The sequence below is a fragment of the Seriola dumerili genome, unplaced genomic scaffold (assembly GCF_002260705.1).
Source record: "Seriola dumerili isolate Sdu_G_001 unplaced genomic scaffold, Sdu_1.0 BDQW01000187.1, whole genome shotgun sequence".
In the NCBI taxonomy this organism is placed as follows: Eukaryota; Metazoa; Chordata; class Actinopteri; order Carangiformes; family Carangidae; genus Seriola; species Seriola dumerili.
Genome location: NW_019174442.1, coordinates 1,210,312 through 1,232,110, shown reverse-complemented (window position 1 = coordinate 1,232,110; position 21,799 = coordinate 1,210,312). Strand labels below are relative to the sequence as shown.

General features: G+C 41.7%; 1 protein-coding gene across 12 annotated transcripts in view; it reads right to left on the bottom strand.

The window, feature by feature from the left end:
- Positions 1–21,325, bottom strand: part of slc8a1 (solute carrier family 8 member A1) — a 124,250-nt gene extending 102,925 nt beyond the window's left edge. For 11 of the 12 annotated variants that reach the window (XM_022752869.1, XM_022752872.1, XM_022752875.1 and 8 more), the window contains exons 1-3: positions 20,450–21,064; positions 18,284–18,448; positions 15,727–16,517 (exon numbers count right to left, since the gene is read on the bottom strand). In XM_022752869.1, coding sequence (XP_022608590.1) covers positions 15,727–16,517; positions 18,284–18,448; positions 20,450–21,049 — 1,556 coding nt within the window. In that variant the 5' untranslated portion in view covers positions 21,050–21,064. Of the gene's footprint in view, positions 1–15,726; positions 16,518–18,283; positions 18,449–20,449 lie in introns of all 12 variants that reach the window. The other variant, XM_022752867.1, reaches the window with a different exon arrangement.
- Between the last annotated feature and the right edge of the window lie 474 nt (positions 21,326–21,799).

Here is a 21,799-nt window from a genome sequence, read left to right as displayed (position 1 = left end):
CACTTTCAGATACAGTGTACTGTGATATCCCATGACCTCGATGACTCCTGAATCTTCGTAGACACAGACGGGGAAAGTGTCCAATGGCAGACAGAGCAGAATGCCAGCTAAGAGCTCTAATCCATCAGCTATAAAGTGTGATTATATTGCAGCAGACTTATTGGTGCTGCTGGATCTCACTGCGAGCTGACGTCTCTGTTTATCACAGTGAAAGAAAAGGATGGAGTAAGGTGAAGAGAGAGACAGAATGGGGGGGGGGGGTAGCAAATATAAAATACAGCGTTACTGAGTCACTCTTTCCCCGCGTGCAATACAAAAGACAAAAAGAGGACAGAGCAGAGTAAAAAATGACTTTACTTTGGCACAGCGGGGCTTTGAGCTAAAGCTAATGTCACCATGCTAACATTCTGATACTGACAATGCTAACATGCTGGTATGATGTTGGTATGTTTCCCATGTTCACAGTCTTATTTTAGCATGTTAGCATGCTAACATTTGCTAGTTAAGAGACTTTGACCTGATGATGAAGGTAGATTAAATAGTTGTTTACAAACAGTATTTTCATCTGGGTTAACTGACCATCCCGAGTCACAGTAGTGCCATCCAAAAGTATTTAATATCAAGGAATCCACATTACATATTGTTATTGTTAGGGCATTAGCATACCTGTGGGGTTTGAAAAACAAGGAGGGTGAGAGATTGTGGAGTGAGAGATATAGGAGGAGTGGGAGAGAGGATGAGGATGAGGATGAAAAGGAGTTGAAGTGTTGTATGTTTCTACCTCTGCTTCGCTCCCCGTGCGGTTTCTCTTTGTGTCTCCTTTGATAGTGACTCTGCTCTCCAAGTTTTTCCCCTTCTCTCTCTTCTCCATTCATTTCCTCACCGTCTTTGCTTTATCAGTCCACNTTTTTTTTTTTCTTTTTACAAGTGCAATGTTGACTAGGTGCAACAATGGATCACATCAGAAATGCTAATGACTGTATACTGAGAAATAAAGATGTATCAGCATGTGGGCTTCATGAAATATGCAAATACCTCATCCAGCAGAAAGTCAGAACATCCAGCTTTGCATCACAAGGATGTTGTGTTTTCTTGCAGTAATTTCATCCACACAAATCGCCTCTAATTTCCTGATTTTTTGCAACGAAAATCTTAAAAATGTTTCATGCAGAACAGTTAGACAAGTTTAAACCATGCAAATCATTTACAAGACCCCCACATAACCTGTTTCACTATTCAACCAACACAGAAGCATAAAATTAAGCTTCAATAACAGTAAAGTGAACATATGGTACATGTTCTCTGCGAAAATCATCTGCTTAAGTGAGACATATTTAAATGCCTGGCTACCGAATGAGGTTCAACTGAATTATTCATTAGGAAAATAAAACACAAATTCACTGTCACAATGTTGAAATTGTTAGTAAAACTAATTGGTCCATATACAATGCTGTATATTAGGTTTGAGTGTGCAGATTTTTTTTTTGCCTCACTTTCCGCTAGCCTGCCGCTCATTAGCACTGCTGTGTGTTTCTCTGCTGCTCTCATTAACAGAGTATTCCCTCAGCAGCCCGAGTGAAATGAGAGACAAAGAGGTTTGGTTCGATGAGAGCAACGAGAGGAAAAGCTGAAAGCACGGTGCTGAATTTATTATGTATTTGAGGGGGGAGAAAATGAACTAAATGTACAAGTGGGTCCTCAACATACAATATCTTAACTCAAGGACGAGCGGGATACGTTGTTAGCGACTGCCTGTTCGTTTCTTGCAAAATGTGGAGCAGCAGGCCTCATGCTGCTGGACACTGGAGCACCTATATGGTAGATTCATTTCAAAAGGGGCACCTCACCAATAGTTGTTGACAACTCACCCGCCCACATTGTCGCAGCTCATTTGAAGATTCGACCTGGCAACCCTCCAAATATAAATCCACTCCTCTAAGTCTTTAGGCCACTGGCAACACATTTTATCATCCGTTTATCCTTTACTTTCCCACTCAGGTTTATTTTCCTCCATAGAAATCAGGCATTAAAACACAAGATCAACAAAAATGGATTCAAATAGACAATGCCCAATTGTATGCATTGGATTTTGTTGGAATATCAGCAGGTATCACCTTGCTTATCCAGAGAATTTTCCAACAGTTTCTGTGATTGAGAAGATTTTGTATATTTAATAATCTTTCTTTAAATGTGTTGAAGGATTTCTTTCTTCCTACCCTCCGTTAAGTGTTAAGAAGTGGCTAACGCAGTAATTTTCTTCCCTCTCACATACTCAACTACAACAACCCCTCTGCACTTGTGTGTTAAGTCTGCAGCCCAAACACTGGACTCCTTACATCATCTACCACATCTGTACCAGTATCAGTCCAATGTGGCCAAACATAGCCTCATCCTTTTTTGGAAAAGTTCCCCTTGTTGCAAACTGACCAAAAGTATGCTGGCTATGTTAACGTGTTGTAAACAGAAAATGGTCACACAGGCTGCATGAAGGGGTGGGGGTGGGTGGCGGGGGGTGGGGGGGTGGGGGGGGGGGGCACTTTCAGATACAGTGTACTGTGATATCCCATGACCTCGATGACTCCTGAATCTTCGTAGACACAGACGGGGAAAGTGTCCAAATGGCAGAGACAGAGCAGAATGCCAGCTAAGAGCTCTAATCCATCAGCTATAAAGTGTGATTATATTGCAGCAGACTTATTGGTGCTGCTGGATCTCACTGCGAGCTGACGTCTCTGTTTATCACAGTGAAAGAAAAGGATTGGAGTAAGGTGAAGAGAGAGACAGAATGGGGGGGGGGGGTAGCATATAAAAAATACAGCGTTACTGAGTCACTCTTTCCCCGCGTGCAATACAAAAGACAAAAAGAGGACAGAGCAGAGTAAAAAATGACTTTACTTTGGCACAGCGGGGCTTTGAGCTAAAGCTAATGTCACCATGCTAACATTCTGATACTGACAATGCTAACATGCTGGTATGATGTTGGTATGTTTCCCATGTTCACAGTCTTATTTTAGCATGTTAGCATGCTAACATTTGCTAGTTAAGAGACTTTGACCTGATGATGAAGGTAGATTAAATAGTTGTTTACAAACAGTATTTTCATCTGGATTAACTGACCATCCCGAGTCACAGTAGTGCCATCCAAAAGTATTTAATATCAAGGAATCCACATTACATATTGTTATTGTTAGGGCATTAGCATACCTGTGGGGTTTGAAAAACAAGGAGGGTGAGAGATTGTGGAGTGAGAGATATAGGAGGAGTGGGAGAGAGGATGAGGATGAGGATGAAAAGGAGTTGAAGTGTTGTATGTTTCTACCTCTGCTTCGCTCCCCGTGCGGTTTCTCTTTGTGTCTCCTTTGATAGTGACTCTGCTCTCCAAGTTTTTCCCCTTCTCTCTCTTCTCCATTCATTTCCTCACCGTCTTTGCTTTATCAGTCCACTTTTTTTCTGTACATCCATTGATTTCTCTCTCTCTCTCTTTTCCTCTCCTCTTCTGTCTCTCTCTGTCAGAGCAGTACAATAAGTGGCAAAGAAGAAGAAAGAGAAGGAAAGAGAGGCCCAGCAGAGCGTAAAATGGTCTGAGCTTTTACTACAACTGGCAGCAAAAGGCCGCATATTGCACCAGCCATTGCTGCGGTTACCCACAGCAACGCTACACTAATGGAGCAGCACGCTGAGGAAAAAAAAACAAAACAAAAAAAAAACCCAACAAGTAAAGTTGGTGTGTTCTGCGTTGGAAAAGGTGTTAACGGGCAAATTGAAAATATGCGTGAACTCACACAGACAACAAACACACTTAAGTTTGTTGTAGAAAATCTCGTCTTCCTGAAGGACTTCTTAACGAATTCAAATATGGTTTACCTCGATTTTTAAAGCCATAAAATGTGCACAGGCAAAACTGAGCCCTGAACCCAACCCAACATCGTGGGACCTGACCCGTCTAAGCCCAAGCCGTTCTGCCAAAACTGAGACCTGAACCTGACCTGACCCAAAGTAATACTTCATTTATTCATTCAATAAAGAGGAATATATTTGCCTGCTTTGGACACATAGAAAGTTTTTTCTCATGACACTATAACATCTCATAATAATAATCATTTATCTCAATTGATTCCAAACTTAACGTCATTTTTCCCCCAGTATTGGCCAGATGAACATGGCCGACAAACCTTGAACCTTGTTTTTACCAATTGAACTTGGCAGTTCGAATCATGACATTGAACAAAACTAGCGATGTGGTCATACAGGTCATATTGTTCCCACAGTGAAGAGAACCTTCCCTGGATCACTGAGGAATTTTGGGGAGCTCCTCTTCAGCATGTTTTTGTTTTCTTACATCCATTAGTAGCCATTAGCTTTCTGAGTGAACACAGAAGCTACACGTACTGTCTGTTTCGGTTTTCCTGCTGCTCATTGACTGTCATATTTAAAAACACACAATGCAAAAGTACAAGATAATCCATAAAAAAAAAAAAAGAAAAAAAAAAGAAAAGCAAAAGAAAAGCACATCCTGAGCCCCAAATGTCCCCAAGTCTCAACAACCTGAGTCAAGTATCTGCTTACAGGTAGCACAACTCTTAACACACAGTTTAATACATTCAATTGAAATAATCCAGCACATAAACAATAATGACACATCTGTTTCACTTTACCTGCCAATTTCATACACACACACACACACACACACACACACACACTTGGCAGTCTTCCTGCCTCTGTGGTGCCTCTGTGACTAACGTGGAGGATAAATAACCCGGTGAGATTCAGTTCCAATATCACAGGCCCCGCTCGCCAAAAAATTAACATCAGCATAACAGTATTAGCCTGCTCATAGTCATCCATTAAAACTACTTAGGGCAGACAGGCAGACAGGCCGGGGAGTACACCAGCGCTCTTATTAAAGCGCTTCCCTTGTAGATAAGCACCGAGCAAAGAGCCGCACCACAGATGAGGAGATGCCACAGGTTTGAATCTGGCTCTTGTCTGCCTCATCTTCATCATCAAATTGCCCCTTAATTGACCGTGTACAGGAGATGAGCAGATTGAGCAGATTAGTTTGACCTGGTTAATTGTGCCAATGCATTGGAGGACAGTTACAGCACACAAAGAGAGAATGATGAACTGGGTTAGAGAGAGTTAACCTTTTAACTTAAGAGCAAGTGAGAGGGTTTAGGACGTCACAATGAAATTTCACTTAACATCCCGCATGAGCAGATGTAGGATTTTGCAGTTAAAGCCCAACAATTCATAAATTCCTCAGAGATTTGACAGAAGCAGATGAAAGCAGCAGAAGCAGATAATCACTGATTCTGGTCCCGTAACATGAAGCAAAGCAGAATCAATCCTTGAAGTTCTCTCGTCAAAGCAAGAGTGTACTTGCCACATTGTTTTAGGGAATAATCCTTCAAGACTCCCATCCTCTGATACTGAGATAAAACCTTATCTTTTGGCTTTTCACAATAGAAGCCTTGACTGTAAACACAGCACTGACATGCGGCGTATGTTTGTGTGAGCAAACGCAGACCTATCAGCCTATTGTCCTCGCTTTGAAAACGTGCCAGAGATTTAGACCTTTGCTTTCTGCAGTCCAATCTTCCTCTCCGTGAGTCTCAGTGAGCAACGTTCACGGCTCCCAGCTACAAAGTCAGATGTCAGAAATAAAGAGGAAGAATCAATCTTCAACTGGTTCAACTGCCCATACTTGTTTCAGGGGCTGGATTCCCAAACTGTGCAGGGGAATTGTAACCCGAGCTGTCACTGACAAATGGGTGGGGCTGTATAATGGGATAAGCCTTTCCTCAAGCAGCTGAATGGGCTGAATGGGCTGGACGGCAGAGTTGTGAATAGGAGCTGTGACACGGTCGGTGAAATGAGTGAGCCTTGTCTTGGCCAGAGGTCGTCTCGCATAGCAACATCCATCTCTACAGCGCTGTGTCAACGCTGGAGAATTATCTGGCCGCACCATTATCATTCTGCTGTAAGGGGAAAAAACCCAAACAGTCATCCTGGGCGGCGCTAAGCCCCAGGATGCAGCAACAGTGGCCTTACAAAATGGTATTCATCCTCCGGGGGGAGGCAATCACCGTTCCTAACAATAAAAGACGCATCGTCTGACTGCATGATCCAAATCTTCGTCAACGTATAGGTGGCTTGCTCGGACGATGATGTTGTTTCCCATAGCGATGACAATAACGACCTTACACCCACAGTCTACAACAGTTGAGTCAGACAGGGCCAGAGTCAGAAGGACATCTGTGTTTTTTAATTTCCCTGAAACCACCTGCTAATCAAAGAGTACAGGAAGTACTGGGACATCTTTTCCTTTGAATTTTACTCTTAATAGCTTCCAGATCTTTTTGTTTGGAAAGACAAACAGCATCACTTCCAAAGACCTGCCGCACCATTTTGTGAGAGCTTTCATGGACTGTTCGCGTCGTGTCATTCTGTGACTGAGTTGCAGCCGAGTGCACAGTGATTGATATCAGAATGTCATGGAGTAGTGCATCAAGTAGCTGTTCAGCAGCGATACGCATAGTCAGTTTATTACTGCAAAATGAGTCATGGCCTCTTGTTTGCACTGATAGATCAAAGTCAGTAAATACGTACACTTAACGTTATCAAAGGTCACATCTGGCAGTAATCAGAACAAATAACGGGAAAATATAGTTTGTCCATATGGCCTCTCAATCTATACATTCCTCTCCTCCTCTCCATCTCTCTCTATCACAGACCTCCCTCTGTCTCCCTCTCATGTCTTTTATCACTCTACTCAGTCTGTCTCTTTCTCTCTCTCTCTCCCTCTCCCTCTCTCCATCCCAGCGGTTGCCAAGGCGATGGTGTTTTGTGGAGGCAGTCGGTTAGGGCTCATTTGTCAAACTACTGACCTGCCCTCCCTTCTCTTCTCTTCTTTCTCTCACTCTCTCTTCCCCGTCTTTTCTGTTATTCACTGTAGTAAAAAAAAAATAAAAAGAAGATTGAATAGGCTAATTTTCACGCTCGTATATCCTGCACAGTCATGCTGTACAGCTGAAAATGGCATATTTCAGTGTTGTCCAGTTCTCTCATTATGTTTATGGGATTGTCAGTGAAGGTTGAATTCATCCGTTTTGTTTGGGCAATAGGCCGACACCAATTTACTGCTGTATACAGTGAATAAACAAAACTACTTTGAGGATTGCATAATGATCTTGACAAGGGATTTTGGAACATTGATTGCGCTCTCCTTAATAAGAAACATTGTGGCAGCGTGCCTGACGAAAGAGCTGACTTTAATGGAAAGTAGGGTGAGAAAATGCCTGAACATGATGTCAGTCTCTAGGTTTTCTCTTTCCCCTTTCACATGCTCCTACATGCTTACTTTCTCTTGAACTCTTGCTCCTTCACATAACTAACCACTATTCTTCTTATTCACTTAAAAAGGTCCCATATTGTATAAAGTGAGATTTCCATGTCTTTTTTGATTATAAGGCAGGTCTAGGTGCTAAATGAATACAATGAAAGTATAAAAGAACTCAGTCCACTGAGAAACGCACACAGCCTTTATTCAGAAACTGAGCCTTGAAACGAGCTGTCAGGACTTCCGTGACTTTGTGATGTCACAACTGTCAGTCGTTGAATGGCATATCTGAGCCCACCATCCAACCTTGCAAGATTTGGTTTCTTTGAGTGTTTAACTGAAATCTGTTACATTTTCATTCAATCACTCGGAAAACAGTCAGCCAATCAGAAGAACAGGCTCAGAGCCTCCTCTCCTCTGATTGGCTCACCAACCTGTTGTTGCTAGAGCTCCAGAGAGAAGCCAGAGAGAGAAGATGTAAAACTACATTGAGATGGTTTTTGGTTCTTAAAACCACAAATACATCTTCTTAAGGATACCAACACTTCAGATTAAACAACAGGAAAGTGCACAATATGGGACCTTTAATCTACTGATCTTTTTTATCATTTAATTAAAAAGTACCTCAAATAAAAAAGTTCGTCATACCCTGTGTGACCACAGCAAGAACATCTTAACAAGTAACAGAGTAGTAAGAGTAAATAATCAGAATTATAGCTGATTTGTTTTCTGTCAGTTTCTCTGTTCAAGTAATGTGTATTATTTAAGCAGTAAAGCGCAATCGGTTGCTTTCACACTCACATGCACACACAGTGACAGGTGTGCGACTCCTGCCAAGAGAGGTGTTATTACCATGTACTCTGTAACCTGAGAACACAACCCTCGCACCTCATAAGCTACCGTGTGTGTGTGTGTGTGTGTGTGTGTATGTGTGTGTGTGTGTGGGGGATATTTTACAGTTTGCTTCGTTGTTCAGCGACACAGATGAATTTTTTAAAACATGAAAATCAAAGACACCACAAAGGCATAGTCATCACACACAAACACACACACACACACACACACACACACACACAGTCTCATCGGTCCTTTACAACAGAAAAATAAAAATAAAAACAGGCTTTTATGTGGTTTTTACTAATGGTACCACACAAGGATGAAGTGTGTATGTGTGTGCACATGTGACCTACAAACCTCATCAAGCCTCATTAACCTCTAATGCCTCACTGATATGAGTATGTGAATGTGTATTCAAGTGTGTATGTGTGTGCACAAACGTATGTCTGTGTGTGTTGGCTGAAGTGCTTGTTTTTGTGTCTGTGTGCATGTTTACAGGCTGGAGTCTGCACAAATTCTTCATGACAAAAAAAATGGAGACAGTATGGCTGTAGTCTGCAGATGTTAGCCATGTGATGTTTCTGCATTGTGTGAGTCTTCAATTAAGCTTTTGTCATCACTGACTGACTGTTGCAGTAAAGTATAGTCAGTATACTCTGAACAGCCTCCGAGACCACAACCCTACACACCTTCATGCCACCAGAACTGAGGGGTTTACATCTGAAAACTTCACTTTTCATTTATTAACAAAAGAATTTCTGTCACTTTTCATGTGTACAACAGATACCACATGACGAAAGCCGTCCAGGACACTGTGAAAATGTACGCCATTATTCCCATAATCATCATCACATCTCCCCCCTCTCGACTGGCTTTTTACCCCTTCTTTTTACATTTGTCTCTCGAGGTCGGACGACAGTTCAGTTTTGAGCATCATAACCCGGCCCTTGAGTCACAGCTGGTTGGTCAGACCAGACTGTATTGTTGATCATTGTCTAATTCAGTTTTGAGCTGTATGAGTAACAGCTGCTATAAAAATTCAGATGTTACTGTTGGAAGGTTTGAGAGAAGGGGCAGTTCTGTAACTATCACACGAGTCAGTAATCTGTGATGTTTTTGCTCTCTCTGACAAACAAGACACAATGAGTTTAAAAGTTTGACTCTTGAGCTGAAGGGTCACTAACATTTTGACCTGTTGTCATAAATTGGTGAAGCTGATGTATTGAAAGTGGAATTTGAATGATTTTCCCAACAACCAAACTCAAGGCAACCATGAGCTCTGCTGGGAATCTTAAAAGTAAAGTCCGATTAAAGCCTGATTAAAATAAACCTTAAACACAAGCAAGATGCCATTTCAGAGTCTGAGCAAATCCTCCTCTGGCTGTATTGTTAAAATACGAATGCACCGCATACGCACATCACACATTCCTATATCTTAGGAAGCATGCACCTCAACAAGGCCAATCTGTGCTGGTTATTGGGGTGTGACATCCCAGTCTGTTCAAGTGTGTGTGTGTGTGTGTGTGTGTGAGTGTGTGTGTGTGGGTGTGTGTGTGTGTGAGTGTGTGAGAGAGAGAGAGAGAGAGAGAGAGAGAGAGAGCCTTTTGATTCTCAGCAGTACCATGTTTCTTCACTGGTTGCCACTGTAAATTGCATAAACAGTCTATGTGTGTGTGTGTGTGTGTGTGTGTGTGTGTGTGTGTGTGCTTCTGTTATTATATGTGTATGTTTGTTTCACATATTGTTCAACCTCACAGGGTCAAACAGAGACTGAGTACAGGTCAAAACCAAGTAAAACAACTGCTTGAGTATGCATGTGTGTATAAATTTGTGTGCATCCACCTTTGTGCTCTGTTTTCTCAGTTCTTTTCACCTTGATGTGTTTGTAAGTGTCTTGTTGCTGCAGAAACCCCGCTCGTACTCGTACTCGTCGTCTCCCGCTTATCCGGATCCGGGTCGCGGGGAAACACTGCTTGATTGATAACTAATGAACCACACAGTATGGATTCATTGTACATTTTACATGCTAACACTTATTCAACCTGACTCTCACTTCTTCTCCGTCTAAAAATACAGTTTCAATGCAACAGTTATAGAAAAAAAAAAATTGCTGGCCTATTTTGTATTAAGTGGTCTGATAATTCCATCAGGACCAAGCATAATAAAAATAGAGCCACTAAGGGTACTAGAAGGTGCTCTGGATAAAAACGCTCATCATATGACAGGTGTGATGATGCTACTTTTTGGTAGTAGATGGGCATTAGCAGTAGTAGTTGAAGCAGAAATACTACAGCAAAAAATGTCCATACTAACAAGTTAATTAGTCAAGTGTTCAGCCTTCAAACTTGCTGAAAGGAACAGTAAATGAAGAGCCAATAGGGTGAAAGTTTTAACCATGTTCCCTGTGCAGTTTTCAAATGACAAAATTACAGCCGACCCACATTTGATTCTAACTTGCAAATGAAACTTTCAAAGCTTAAATAAGCCAAACAAATATGCCACTGCATTAGAGCTGAGTGTCATATTGAAGTCAATTATTATTTCTGTACTAAATAATAAACTAAATGACTTGTTAAGACTGAGGGAGCATTAGAATTAGCATTATTACTAATAGTAATAATGCTGGTGATGGCTGTAGTAAGTCAGTAACAGTAGTAGCCATGGAAGTAGCAACAGTAGTGGTAATGGCAGTGTAGCCATAGTGGTTCAAGTGGGGGTAGAAACTGTTGTATTAGTAGCAGTGGTACTACTTGAAATAAAGACAACTGTTTAATAAGCCTGTCAACATCTGGCATCTGTATTGGTGCATTACAACACAAGGTGGATAGCAGAGTACACACACACACACACACCAGAGACAAACTGCACTGGACCTCTTACAGACAGGGAGAATGGACTGTACAGAGATAGAGGAGAGAAAATGGGGGGGGGGGGGTAGGAATGGCAAGTTAGGAAAAGTCAAAAACTTTAAGTGGTCTAAAACTTTTCTCCCCGCCCTGTCCACTCCATCATTTTCTGCCAAATTCCTCCCATCAACACCTCCATTCACACTCGTTTATCTCTCTTACTATACCCTCCCTATATCTCTCCCTCCCTCTCTATCAGAGAAACAGAAACAGGGTAGAGTTAGCCTGGAGGCAAGTCTATTTAGATCAGCTATTTTGTAATTCCTTTTTTTCTGCAGTAAAAACGTCCTCAGCTTTTCCCTGAAGGGCGCTAGCGGCTCATTTATGACATACACTGTGTATTTCTATGGCAACACATATTTTCTAAAAAAGCCCATCATGGGACAAGTGCCGCAAATGAGTTTATGCTATAAATACTTTGGCATGTGGCCGTTTATTTAGTGAATATTCTTTATCTATGCATGTGTTTTTAATGGTATGTGTTCATTTACTGTGCATGCAACAGCACAACCAGCAAGTCTATCGGCTTTTTTTCCCACGGAGGCTATTTTTAACTCTCATCACATTAAAAGTGTGAAACTTTACCCAGAAGACACAGCACAGCCCAGCATTTTCCTAATGTAGCTAATGTATGCCTGGAAACAAATATGCATCATTTTACATGTTAAAAGATTAAAGATAAACCCATAAATAATAAGTATGTCTCTGAAATCTGGAGGGGAACTGAAAGGCTGATATTTAGGGCAGTAAAATGACAGTACAGTGTCTAAAATCTAGAGGAAGTAAAAACAACTAAATAAAGAACAATTTTGATTCTTTACCACAAGTGTGTTGCTGGAGTTTTTGTTTCTCCATACACCTGATTTTCCAACTGGGCTTCTAAAATCTAAAAAGGTAAACTGGGTGATATTTTAAGCAGTCTCACTTCACCCACTTTAGCTTGTTAGCAGAAATTAGCTAGTACAGCTAACATAGCAGCTAACGAGCAACTCCACTACCCTCCTTGATAAATTCCTGCAATTCTGCCAAATTTGATAACAGAATTTATTGCCGGCTTATTACACAGTCAAATACTAACTTCAGCCTAAAAAATCTAAAGGCCTAATGTGTGACTTGTAAATGGGTTTCTGTGCAAACATCATCGGTTTTTGACCTTGAATGTGCACGCACCTATTGGCTAATGTTTGTAAGCAAGAAACCCATCTACAGACTATGCTTGTAGTATAAACCGCTAGTTATTTATTTACTTTCACCTTCCACAAATCCACAGGAATCCATCCGGTCCATTCAACAAAAATCTAGTTACTTAGGTTTTTATGCGTCAATGTCCAATTGCTTTTTTGTTTGTTTGTTATGTGTTTTTCTTTGTTTTTTTTTAAGAATCAACTAAATTCACATCATCATGTCATAATTTCTTTGTCTTCTAGGTTTGAGTCTACAAGCAAATAACATAAAATAGAGTTGCTTTAGAAAGTAGTCAGCAGTAACGTTGTTTGTAGATAAAACACAAAAGTACTACCATGGTCCTTTTATATGGAACAGTAATTAGGCTGCTATACATAATGGCTGCCGTTGTGAACTATATGTAAGATCATACCAAAATTCACCAGAGATATGGAAATCAAACTTGGCCTCTCCCTACATGTAAATACATCCATGGTCGAAATGCTCCTCACTTCAGTGCTACTGGAGTCTAGAGTGATTCTGCTCCATCTCTGGGCCTCTCTTCCCTGAGAAACACACACATGTACACACAAGCATACACACAGCCAGTAACCAGGATAGCCAGCAGGACAGTCCATCATTTGATTTGGACAAAGTGTTATTAAAACCCACTTAGTCCTGGCTGTAAGAGCTATAAGCTATGGAAACTATGCAGTCGGCCACAGGCTGAAAAAGACAGGCCTGCAGACATCTGCTTCAAATCTGACCAAAAACAGCAGAGAGTGAGAGGGAAGAGGCTGGGAATACTTTGAGAATACTGTTACTAAGACAGCATCTCTCCCATTCATTCATCATGACAGCACACTTTGTTTCATGTCATTATAACCCTTCTTCCATCTCAAAAACAATCTGAACATTTCCAAACAAGCACTGTAAGCAAACTTCTGGTTTCCAAGGCGAACTACTGCAACTAACAACTGATGCCTGCCAGCTGAAAGAAGACAGAGCTTTACATGCCCCACACACACACACACACAGTGCATGTCTAAACGAGTCGAGTCTAGTTTATGTTGTATAATCCCATATCAAATCCAGCATATCAATTCATCTTCACAGGCCCACAACAGCAGGCAATGCCCAACCAGTGATAACAAGCTCTTTAAGACGAAAAAAGAAACTTCCCTCCAAAAGATCTCAAGACACGAGGTCACAGAGGAAAGACAGATCCCTTCTTCTTGGATGGTGGGAGTGAAAAATCAAAGCAAATAAATAACAAAAACATTTTTTAATTTTGTAGAAATCCAAACCACAACCATGGGATGATAACTTAAAAATAGATTTATAACAGTCCCAGCACTAATTCAATATTTAAGAGTAGACTTGTCCAGTCAAGTCAGTTCAACTAAGTAAGTCCATCAATATAATAAGTCCAACATCAGTTCTTGATAAAAGATTCATTTAGGCAATATTCAGTGGTAATTAATGGTCCAAGGCGTTCTCCAAGTTTACTGACTACTCCCATAAACTAGCACGTGGCCCAAACAGTAAAAAAATGCCGACCGCTGAAAGCTGTGAAGTTTATTGTATTCTCACTACAGCTACGAGCCCAACAGGCCCACAGGCCACCAGGAGAACACTTTACTGCAAACAGTAATTTGTGGTGACATCGTGAACACGCCCACTGCCGTGTGTGTGTGACTGTGAGTGTGAGAGACAGAGACAGAGAGACAGACAGACACACAGAGAGAGAGAGAGAGAGAGAGAGAGAGAGAGAGAGAGAGACCAGTAGCCCACCTTATTGTGTATTGTACAGAAAACAATAATTTTTGCTCCAGCTCGCTGAACCCCCTCCACCCCCAAGCAATTTCACCTCTCATTATAGGAACATTGCCACGTGTGTGTGTGTGTGTGTGTGTGTTCAGTTTTACATATGTGCGTCCATATCAAAATAGCTTTGGAACAGCTTTTCAACGATTGAATGGTAACAACACACGGCCAAACTGATGGTCAATGAATAGATTTAAATCACAAAAGTCACAAGCACAAATCCATATGAAACTGTCATTATGAAGAAAATCAAACACAGATTTGTCACCAACACTGACCTGGAGATTTGTTCCAATAGTTCAATTTAGAAAAGCAACTATAACAGAGTCTGCGTGCAACGTGATGATGCTGTGAGTTTGAGCTCCACCGTTAATGAGCTCAATTTAGTAACTAACACTGTTATGACGTTGTAGAAAACGTTATGATCAAAATATCTGCTTTATTCAGAGCCAATCCCTATCACTACTGTCAATACCTGAGTCAACATTTCAGTCAGTGTGTCATACAGAATTAGCAGCTAATGCCAAGTAAGGATCAAATAAAAGAGTGGGAAGAAAATAACTCATTTAGTCACAACGTGTACTCACAGCAATCGTTTTCACAATAAAAGATTTAAAGAACAAAGGAGCACTTGGAAATTTGGTTTGGTTTCAACCCAACGTGGTCAGCATTGTACAAACATTTGGCCGATGGCTCGAGCTAATTCCCCACATTGTGAGCGGGTCAGGATGACGGGCACAGCAGCTGGCTGTGAGCACATTCACCGCTGCGGTGAAAAGGCCTCCTGAAATGTGGTCCAATAGCAATCATGAACCTCACCATGAGTCATCAGCAGATAATAAGGCTCCTCCGTTTGGCTAAGGAGAGCTTTGAACTGTGGCTGCAGCATTTCACAGCAGGAATCCTTAAGTAGAGTTTCAAGTCCTTTTCACAAGGAATGACAACCAAAAAAAAAATAAAAAGAGTAGCTGGCTGCATGAGTGGTTGCTCTGGGATGTTCTCAGACCGTATAAAACCACCTAAAAGGGCAGCTTGGATTTATTACCAAAAAAAGAAGAAGTCTTTGTGTATCTGAATTAAGTTGACTAGATAGATGCTCTTACTTAGCATTGCCCTGATTCCCTGCTGCTTATTGAGTTCTTGTACTGTTTCCAGCAACCAGCTCCTCCTGGGTTCCCATTAAGTGCCTTACTTAAAGAAACTTCAACACTTCTCGTTCAATTTCCAGGTCCTTAAAGACCATCTGCTTAAAATCCAAATCATCAAAGATCCAACAAATAACCCACTTTCCCTTACTTCTGCAACTCACAAGACAAATCGATGGTGCTGGCTGTCCAGCAATACAGAAACCAATGGATCCCACAGCAGACTAAAACAGCAGCACAACAGAATCCAAAGCAAAGAGGAATGAAGAGACTGGTGAAGATAAAAGAAGTAAATGAATGAGTCAAAGTAGAAAATAGAGACAAGGTAAAAACAGATAGAGGATTGGGGAATTCGGATTTCGTCAAATCCCCAATGAGCAGTCCGCTCATCGTGACCACCACATCACACTCACACCTTCACGTTCTCACACCATCAGCAGTAACGCAACATCACACGGACACAGAGCATGAAACGACTGCACCGTCATTATGATTCAAATCTACTCACAAGATCTCGTCGTTCTGAAATTCCAGGATGCCGTGAGCGTCTTCAAAGTCCTCTCCGCTGCCTCGTGCTGTTCCCTCCACCGTCTTGTAAGGCAGCATGACCACGCCGCGAGCCCCCGACGTTCTCAGCACCTTCACCTCCATGGTGCCAACGCTCTCGCTCACGTGGCATACAGGCTCCTCAAATGTAAAGATACCGGCGTGGTCGTCGTCAAAGATGGTAACGGTCGCTGCGGAGGGCAAGCCGAGACAGGCCACCGAGTCCACGTGGTTAGCTGACTCGCTTTCCTCGGGCTCCTCGCCTTCTGACGTCAACACCTTGACATTGGATAGGTGAATCAGGAAGTTTTCATCCTCCTCAAAGATGTCATCGTCAATGATCCCCACACGGATCTCCTTCATCGTCTCGCCAGACTTGAACACCACCACGCCCTCTGTGAACTCGTAGTCCGAGCCAGCGTTGGCTGTGCCGTCTTCTGTCCGGTACTCCACAGAGACCGTCTTGCCCAGGTCACCGCCACGACGCACCACGTTCACCGCCACTGTGCCGCAGTTCTCGAGACACTGGTAAGAACCGGGCTCGAAGTAGATCTTAGAGATGGGGTCGTTGTCACCCACATCAGAGCGAACCTCGTGCATGCTGACGGCCTTTCGTGCCTGATCGGCAGCGTGTTTCTTCAGGATGTTGCCAGCACCTGTCATCAGCCTGGTGGCCTGGCAACGGTAGAAAGCACGACTCTTCTGCTGCTGGCTCAGGACTTGGTAGTTGGCAAGCTCGATGAGTTGTTCCACCTGGTAAAGAGAAAAACATAAAAGCACACAAACAGTGTAAAAACATGTCCTCCAGAATGATGAGTGGATGTGGTGTCGTATCCTCTACTGCGGGGGACAAAAAAATCTTTTTTATTGTCAACTTGTCTGCTCGAATAAGAGTCATTGTTGAACACTGGGCTTGACTGGCTGAATTACAGACATTCATCTATCTCGTCTGGATAAATAAGACTTAAAGCTGCGTCATGTGGATGAATCTAACATTAGAAACAGTCAAAGAACAGTGATTTTAGAATGAGTCATGTTGTTACACATCAAGCACGGTGAAATTTCAATCAACAGTGTATATGGCATATGGATCAGATTATCCAAGGCTTCATGTGAGGTCTTACACAGCTGTACATGATGTGTAAAGTGAGACAAGAAAAGCTTGATTATTTCATAAGTACAGTAGTCATTCTTAAAAGGAGAGGATCCAGGTTCAAGCCCACATGAGCAAACATCCATCCTGCTGAGGTATTCTTGAGAAATGCACAGAATTCCTGGGTGGATCTCAAGGTTTTCCTTCACTCCACTAGTCCTCCTCTCTTACCAGATTATTATTGTAGAAGATCAGGGGAATAGATTGGACTAAAGTTGATGATGTTCAAGATCAGAGACATTTGCAGTAGCTTATCTCTCCACAGGCAACTGCTAACAACAAGGTCGTGCCAGGCTGAATAATGGATGGTCAATTGTCAATTTTTATATTCTCTTTGCTAATAAGTAAAACATATGTCTACAAAAAGGAGTAGCTTCATCCTCTTCAATATCAATTTCCAGGTCTCAAACAAAAATGAAGTTGTACCTTTAGGATCCAACTCCTCTCGGCTATAGATATAGATCCACTGCAACCAACAATGCAGCAGCAGTGTCAAAGCACTGGATGTCGAAATACGACTGTGAGGCGAAAGGATTTGAGCAAGTATTGGACAACAGGTTAATCAGCCTCATTGTTAATCCATACAGAGATGAGGGCAGAGGCGTAAAAACCTATTTTAGCAGGCTCTCTCATGCATGTAAGAGGAGTTGCCATTTCAGCAGCTTGTCTCGATGCTCGCGGCTTCCATTATGCTTTTTAGTGGTAAACCTCAGCCAAACAATAAGACGAGCACAGGCTGGAACAAACATCATCACGCCATACTTGATGGCTACAATATATTGCTGTTTTTTTTAAAATCTTTTTTCTATTTAAATCTATTTAACTTTTATCTGCCAAGTCAAGGTAGGTTCTGTAAAATTTATAATCTATGCAGTACTATACAATACCATACATCCCACTGAGTGCGCCGATATAATTTCTTACACTGTAACTGTATACTGTACAATATATCAAGACCTAAGTAGACACTATAAGACTCTATGTTAACAATAAAGGTCTGCAGCAATAAGAAATTCCTATATTTTTATGATGCCTAGGGGACTGAACTGCCAATATTAGAACTGGACTATCTGTGCTTCTCTTTTTATTTATATTGATTTAATGGCTTCTCCATTTCCTTTGCAATTTTCTTTTTTCTAAAAGATGTATCAATATCAAATTAATCTGAGAGGTTGTGATGAGACCTTAGCTGCATTCATTACCATACTCAACTGTGATAATAGAAGGAAATAGAAAGTGCACCATCTGTTCCTGTTTATTTTGTCATTTCATTTCCTAAACAAGAAAACAACCCTGACAGGAGCCGCAGCGACAGGATGTTTTTCATGTCAAACTGCCATTGCATTTTATGTGAAGTCCCGCTCACCTCCTTGTCGGGGTGTTTCTGTTTGAGCTCCTTCAGGATCTTGGCCATGTCTCTCCGCGTCTCCTCCTCGTCCAGATCCTTCTCATCCAGATCCAAACCCAGCGGGCCATCCAGGAAGTCAACACCATGAGAGTTCAGCATCTTCCCGTCCATTTCAATGTCCACCTTATGAACAGAGAGGAAGGAATTTTAAATCAGTGCCACAGAGTTTGATTCTTTGGAGCAACATGCTAAGTCTTAAAGCACTCTCCTGGCGGTATCATGGAGGTAAACTGAGAAGTGGCTGTTTACAAAGAATGGTTTTGAATATCAATAACAACCATGTAAACAAAGGCAGATGGCTGTAGTTTTTGAGGTGTGGTGCATTCCCTGGTTTTGTTATAGCATCCAAGCAATTATTCAAAATGAATCTTCATGTTCATATATGTACTAAAGAGTTTATTTTGGGAGGATTCAGCCAAGTTTTAAGAGTTGACTGCTTTGTGATATTTTTACTAATTTCCCAAACCACACATGTACATTTTTGCTGTGCACATGACTAGACTTTTATAGCAGCATCAGCTTTTATTAGATATGTTAATACATTAGCCACCTGTTTCTGAAAATCACACCATTTTATAGCCCTCAGAGAAAAAAGGTAGACATCCTATTTTCCATTGAGTACAGTTTTATTGGTGAAATGTGTTTTTGTTCTTGAGGCAATTTAAAAACTTGTAAATTATTAGGCATCCCCCTCAGGAACACTGTTTGGTTGGGTTTTATTCACCAATTTCTTTTTCGACAGAAGTTGAAATGAAAAGAGCTCTTCATGTACTAATGGAGGAGTGATTCTTAATAATCTCATCTAAGAAACGCGCAGAGATAATAACAAGAAATTTTCAAATTTGGAAGAACAGACAGTGAGAGACTCTCAGTTAACCAAGTGGTGAATAAATGCCCCCAACACCACATCGCTGAAAATGTAATTAGATGCGTACAAAGCAGCAGATAGTAGTCAAAACAGGAAATTAAAAAGTAACAATACTTAAAAAGCATTTGTGTGTGTTTGCAGTAAGATGCTTCATAGCATTAGTTTGTCTTGGCAGAATTCCATTCAGTAATGCTGATAATTATTTCAGATACGCATTACTCATGAACCCACTTCCGCCTACACACAGAGTGCTTTATCTGCTTCTTTGTTTTTTCCGCTGCATGTTTGGATGGGGACAGCTTAATTAATTTTTACTGGTTGGCTGGTCTAAAACTATATGCCCTTGGAAAAGAGAGTTCCCAGCATGACTTGTTTTCTTTAGATTCTTTATAATAGTCAACGGAGGGATTTTAGCTTCTGAAATGCTCCTAAGAATCCCACACTTACATGAGGCACGATCCAGACATAGCACAATGTAATTTTAATCATTTGTAACATCATCAGCATCATGGATTGATTTCGAGAAAATATTTACGAGAAACAAACTGTTTTTCAGGTGAAAAGTCCAAATATCTGAGCATGTTAGATTCAGCTGAATTTAGATGAAATAGCAGCAGATGGGATTATTATCAGAGGTAGTGGAAGAGGTTGTTATTACTGCAATCTCTACAGCATCTAATGATGGTGGTTGAAAGAGCAGTTATAGAGTTAGAGTTTTTCACAGGTGTGAATCTCAACATATTGCTTGCAATCAATACTAAAGGATAAATGTGGTTTAATACCACTTAGGAATTATTTTCATAGCTGTGACCATCATTTCTGTCAATATAAACAAAGAGATTGGTGAGAGCAAACCTGTGCTAAGTTGGTTCAGGGAGACGTTTCATTAACTGTGATGGAAGTTTAAAACCAAAGGTTTGGGTGACAATTTTTTTCTCATCAAAATAGATCATATATCAATAGGTCAGTAATTAACTTTGACATACATGTACCAACAGAAATTATGGCCAAAACTATGACAATAAGCCATGATTGACAATGACAATGACCCATGTTGAAATAAACCAGAATTAGGCTTTAAAGATAAAAACCATCTCGGAAGTTGATCATTGTGGTAGAAACCTTTGTTGGCTGTTAATCATTTTACCGTTTCAGCAGCTAAGGAAAGCTTTAGTATGGTGGTGATAGGGGAAATACTAATAGGATTACTTTAAGTAGTAGTGGTAGTAGTAGTAGTAGTAGTGTGTTAAGTATACCTTGGAAGGAAGTGGACGATCGCCCTCTGTCTCAATGATCATTCCACGTTGCTTGCCAGTGCGGTAGCGTTTGTACACATACTTGTAGAACAGCAGGCGGCGGTCGGCCACCCAGGCGAACACCACACAGATGGGGAAGAAAAAGAACGTGAGCAGCCCCTCCCACACCTGCACCACACCAGGCGAGATCACAGACAGGATCAGGTAGAGCCAAATGTAGGCGAAGATACTCCAGGTGGCCGTGACGAAGAAGACGCGGAGGTGCTTGACCTTCCTCGTCTCGCCATCAGGCACGACGTACACACAAATCCCGATGATGACAAACATGTTGAACGCCGCAGAGCCCACAATGGTGGAGGGGCCCAGAGTTCCAGCATGAAACCCATGACCCATGACCTCTATGACGGACAGCAGGATCTCAGGAGCCGAAGAGCCCAGAGCCATGAGGGTGAGATTGGAGACGGTCTCGTTCCAGATCCGAACAGTCGTGGTGGTGGTCTCCCCATTGGGTTTCTTAATGGTGATCTCCTTTTCCTGTGACGTGATGACCTCTATTGATGCCATGAAACGGTCAGCAATGATCGACACACCCAAAAACATGTAGACCAGAGCCACGAAGTAAACTGTTGCCCGAGCGACCTTGTCACCAAACGATGGGTTTTGGGGCTCCCAAATAGGTAGGATCACTCCCCTTGCGCACGCCTCAGCCTTGCTGCATTCAGTTTTATTGGTGGACACTGCAGAAACGGAGCCGCCCAAGCTCGTCTGAGGGGGGGCCCCGGCCGATGAGGGATGGAGCTTGAGGAGGAGAATCACCGCGACAACTGCTAGCCTCACGGCAGGGGACAGGAGGGAGGAGTGATCCCAGCGGCCCATGGTGACGTCTAGACCAGTACTGTGAGGTGACGATTAATGAGGATCTTGAACCTTTAGAGAGAAGAGAGAAGAAGAGGAAAGAAATCACATTAGACCATCACAGACCTGATGAATGTTGTTAGAAATAGTAACATATTTGTGTGAAAAGGGTTTGATTCCCTCCTTTAATTTGAGTTTACACTGCAATAATCTATATTATTTCAAGACTAAGTATGGCACTTACAATCATTTTAATACCCTTTTGTATCTAGGAAACTAGATGTCACTTCTCCAACAATTTGTAGAGTGTAAACTCTCATTTCCCCTCTTTCAACTCAAACGTGTAGATATAACAGATGACATGATTTTGTGTTGTAGCAAAAAGACAAAACAAGTTGAAACCACTTTGTTGAAGCTGTGTGTAACAACTTTGGTTCATATTTGTTTAACGTCTAGTAAGCAGTGAAAGGTCAAATCTGCATCCTGTCTGAACGA